Below are 4,784 nucleotides of genomic sequence, written 5' to 3'. Positions count from 1 at the left end.
TCAGCGGAGATGAGGGCTCCTGGGTCCAAAGGCGGCGGGAGAGGCAGCCCAGGGTCTTGCCGGCCACTGCGTGTAGGTCCGCGGCCACCAGCCTTGGGACGTCCGGTGGTGTCTCTCCAGGCCAGGAGGAGGGCGATGCTCCGGAAGGGTCCCCGCGGTCAGAGGTCTCGGGTTCCAGATGTTGGGTCCCCGATGCCGCAAGACCCGCCCAGGGAAGCTTTGCGGGTGGGCGGCGGCCCCACCTCCTGAGGGCGATTGTGGCTCCTGGCGGGTCACGGACGTCATGTCCGGGGCGGGCGGCCCAGCGCCCCGCCTGCAGGTGCTCTGCGCTCGGGGTCCGTGTTTCGGGCAGTGTGGGTGCAGACGCCCGCAGGGGGTAGAAAGTTGTTCCCCATCGAAGTCCTCGTCGTCCCCAGAGAGTTGGCCCAGCGTAGGATAGAAAGGGAGCTGCCATTCCTCAGGGTCCGCTAAGCTCAAGATTTGCAGCATCTCTGGTTCCTGGGACTCCTCTGCGGAATCCCAGGCCTCGCGCACGCAGCGGGGAAAGTTCGGCTCCATCGCTTCAGCCCCTGAGAGGAGGAGAAGTTTTCAGGGATCCCTTCCTTGAGGATTTATACTTTCCCGTCCAACTTTTTAGCTGTCCAACCAGAGGATATTAGGATGGGTGGTGTCGTTTTTCTCAGGTTTCAAATTGGTTCAGAAGGCGGGCCCTGAGGAGATTAGGGGAAAATCCAGTCATCTTGGATGGAGTTATTCGAAGTTGAATCGATTTTGTTGATTTGATAGAATTAAATTTTTGTTGTTGTTTGTTTGGTTTTTTTGAAAAGAATTACAGGTACAGGGACTCTGCCAAGACGAGCTCTTCGGAAGGTTACTCTTTTAGGAAAAGTATCTTATGTGCCTGACACTTTTAGTTAACTGTATGTCCATTGATTCTCAGGGCCCTTCTGCTTGGAAAGTACCATCAGATTTTACCCAGATGATCAGAATGAGAAGTTGGCCACCTTTGCATGAAATCACACTGCTGGTCAGACTGACACTCTGATCTTCAATTCTAAGTTAAAATTGCTTCAGACTTTCAGCCAACATGTAGGAGGGGAGGGCTCAAAGTCTAGAGATCTAGATGCAGATTGTTTGGGTACAAGTTCTGTCTATTATTTCTATATGACTCAGTTAGTTACCTAACCTCTCTTATCCTCATGTTTTTACCTGGATGGTAGCTAAAAGTTAACGTTTTACAAGGTAACTTTTATGATTAAATTCAATAACAAAGGTCATGTAATTAGATATTCCCAGGCAGAAAATAAGTTGTTCAATTACAATTATTATTATTTTCATTGTCATTCTTAGTGATATTAAACATGGATATTAAACATAACATCAATGAATAACAAACTCAAAATGTTGTCTTTTTGTGTGTGTTTAATCTGAATGGATTGCTTTTTCCTTCTGTGTCAGATCTGTAGTGAAATCGTATTCCCTTACATCCTTCCTGAGATGTTTCAGACATTCTGTTGGCAAACATGTCAGTGCCTCTAAGCCTAGACTTCCTTGATCAGTTATTCATCTTCAATGTAACAAAGTCAGTTAAATTCAGAGTTTTTAACAAGCATGTTTTGACAGCCTGCCACGGGCAAGCTGCTGTGATGGTGCTACACATACAGAGCTGTAGAACTGGGTCCTGCTTTGGCAGAGCTGAATTTTAAGGGGAGAGCAAAGTCACAGTTAAGAGACCATGAGGACACAGCTAAAACTTATTCCTTTTGGTAGTTGATTCTCTGCCAGGAAAGAAAACTCTAACGTTTAAGATGACTCCCACCAAAGCCAGTGTTTTGCATGAGCTGAGATAAAAAGAAATGGTATCAATAAAAATGAGAAATAAGGGGAATTCCATGGTGATGCAGTGGTTAGGAATCCGCCTGCCAATTCAGGGGACATGTGTTCGAGCCCTGGTCCGGGAAGATCCCACATGCCGTGGAGCAACTAAGCCGGTGCACCACAACTACAGAGCCCGCGCTCTAGAGCCCGCGAGCTACGCTACTGAGCTCATGTGCCACAACTACTGAAGCCCGTGCACCTAGAGACCGTGCTCTGCAACAAGAGAAGCCACTACAATGAGAAGCCCGTGCACAGCAACGAAGACCAAATGCAGCCAAAATAAATAAATAAATAAATAAATAAATTTTTTTAAAAAGAAGTAACTTTTAAAAAAAAGAGAGAAGTAGGGAAACAGAGAAAAGAGGGAAGAGAATCAAAACCAAAAATGAGAAATAAGGAAATAAAGAAGATGAAAGTATAGACAATGCAAGAGGCAGAGAGTTGGAAGTTCTGGTCAAGGCAGCCAATAGTGGTAAGTTGAAGGGGTTCATTAGACCAGCATGCAATGGCTGTAACTGACTTGGGGGAATCTAATAAAGATATTCAAGACACAAAGCTCTGCTTGGCCGGGTTTAAGGGAAGGACAACAACACTGTTTCCTTTGAAGGCTCAACATGGCGCTAATAGGCCCTGGTGGTGTAGAACCTTCTCAGAAAGTTGTTTGAACACCAGTGACATTTGGTTTTCCCCACAGAGGTTAGGAGCAGCTAGCCTGTGTTATACATGCAGCAGAAAGAAGCCACTACAGTGAGAACCAGCAATGTGGTCAGACTGCAGATGATCAATATCAGTCACCAACAAAGTGGGGAACAACTGATTTCAGATAAAGTCTACCCATTACATGTAGTTGGGATGTCTTAATATTTCTTTTAATCTGTAGGATTTCCCCAACTCTTCTATTTTTTTTCCTTTTTATTTTTTGAAGAAAAGGGTATGTCAAGTACAATGTCTCACCTATTTTTTTAAAGTTTCATTCATAAACAACCTTTCTGAGCATCAGAAATAGGAAAGTTCCCCTGACCATATAGACCAGCATGGAGCAAACTCATCCTTCAATACTGGGCATGTGAAATAGCAAGGTATCTACCAGGTAGCTATTTTCTCAAGACAGGAATGAGGTGATTTCAAGAAGGGAAGGCAGAAAGAGTATTTTATAGATTCCACATATAATCACTGAAATGGATGTGAAATAAAGTAGATGGATTTTAGAATAAAATAAGTCCATTTCTTTTTCCACCTATACCAAAAATAAGTTTTGGTCTATTGTTAGGGAAAAGGGTGTCATGAAAGAATATAGATAGATCTGTGAGAAGAGTTAACAAGGACATGTATAGGTAGGGATTGCCTTCTGGTGAGAGAGTCAGGGACAGTCTTAGCGTGGGGAAAATATTCTCAGGGATCCTAAGTATATGGTTCAAAAAGTGGGTCCCTTTTCCTGCAGGTTGGGATTCCAGTTTTGGGGTGAGGAGGTCTTGCCTATGGATTGTCTTCTTATTGCTAATCTTTTTGCTTTTGAGAAAGAAGGGAAACAAAACGCAGGCTCCTAAGAGGAAAACCACAGTGCTGTCTCTCAGCCCTAGCAGCACAATTAGGTGACAGCCACGGGTCCACATTTTTTAAGGGAGAACTATGGTCTGGAGAGTCTGGGAAACCTGGTTGGCACTGTTTAGTGCACAGGGTCAGTAAACATTCTGATTCTCCTTGGAACCATTATTGTGCCCTGTAAGGAAACTAATTCTAAAGAGGTTCATTTTCTATAGTAGGTCGTAAGGTACTCTCAGTAATGATAACTTCAAACAAATTCAATATTTAGTTTAAATTTTTCCCTTCTGCTGTGTAATTTCCTTCAGTTATCCCAATCCTTCAATAAAAACTGGTACAGCCGTTCAACCTTGTGTAATGGTACTTGGTGGGATTAAAGAATGGGCACTAGATGAAATGCATCCTGAAACAGAGCAACCTTTTTTTGGAACCAGCTCACAGACAACAGCGTGCTATTGGTGACCATGTCCTGGCATCCATGGGGAGACCAGCAGTGACGCAAAGTTTTCTTATAGAGGAGCTGGGAATATCCGGGTGGACTGCAGTGGGGACTGTGTGGCTGTCCGTCAATCCAGGAAGAGACATGAGAAAATCCCTTTACACGTAGACTTGAGACAGGTAAAAAGGAATTGGGAGGCAACTTGATGCTTGACTTACATATCATGATCAAATTCTAAGTCTCAGTTGCAAATTCCCAAGGTAAGCACTCGTGGAAGGAACTGCAGCAGAGTGTTTACATAGGCAAGGCTCTGGAAACCCTGCCCTCTCTCAGCCTAATGGGTGGCTGTGCCTTAGTGCTTTCCCTTCCAACTTGCTTAGAACCACCCTTAGTTGCTACAGTCAACCTGTCCAGGGCTCAGCCTGGTACATTCAGCCTCTGGGTATCTTTTCAAAGTCATGCCTTCCATTTTACCTCTAAGAGCAGCATAGTTTGGAACTGTGCAAATATGACTATCATTTATTTTTAATCTTATATTGGAAAATCGCCTGTTAACCACAATTTCTGGCTTGTAGAAGTGGAATTCTGGGTCAAGAGTATTCATATATATTTTTTGAGATTGATTGATTGATTTAGGCTGCGCTGGGTCTTCGTTTTGGTGTGCAGGCTCTTGATTGGTGTGTGCAGGTTTCTCTAGTCGCAGCGAGAGGGCTTAGTTGTGGTATGTGGGATCTTAGTTCCCTGACCAGGGATCGAACCTGGGGGCCCCCTGCATTGGGAGCTCGGAGTCTTAACCACTGGACCACCAGGGAAGTCCCCAAGGGTATTCATATTGAAATGCTTAATGCATATTGTCATGTTGGCTTTCCAAAGATCCTTTCAAATTCATTTCTCAAAAGCTGCGTTGGGGAGTTACTACTTTACC

General features: G+C 44.4%; 1 protein-coding gene across 1 annotated transcript; it reads right to left on the bottom strand.

Annotated features, from left to right (window-relative positions):
• On the bottom strand, window positions 1-558 carry ANXA2R (annexin A2 receptor; the record flags this gene model as incomplete). Its single annotated transcript, XM_082455537.1, has 1 exon — window positions 1-558. One exon carries the CDS (start codon window positions 556-558, stop codon window positions 1-3), a length of 558 nt encoding a protein of 185 aa, XP_082311663.1.
• Window positions 559-4,784: the final 4,226 nt, after the last annotated feature.

Source organism: Balaenoptera physalus, assembly GCF_965194825.1.
Source record: "Balaenoptera physalus genome assembly, chromosome: 3".
Lineage (NCBI taxonomy): Eukaryota > Metazoa > Chordata > Mammalia > Artiodactyla > Balaenopteridae > Balaenoptera > Balaenoptera physalus.
The sequence above is the reverse complement of the archived record's forward strand: the minus strand, read 5'-3'. Positions and strand labels throughout refer to the sequence as shown.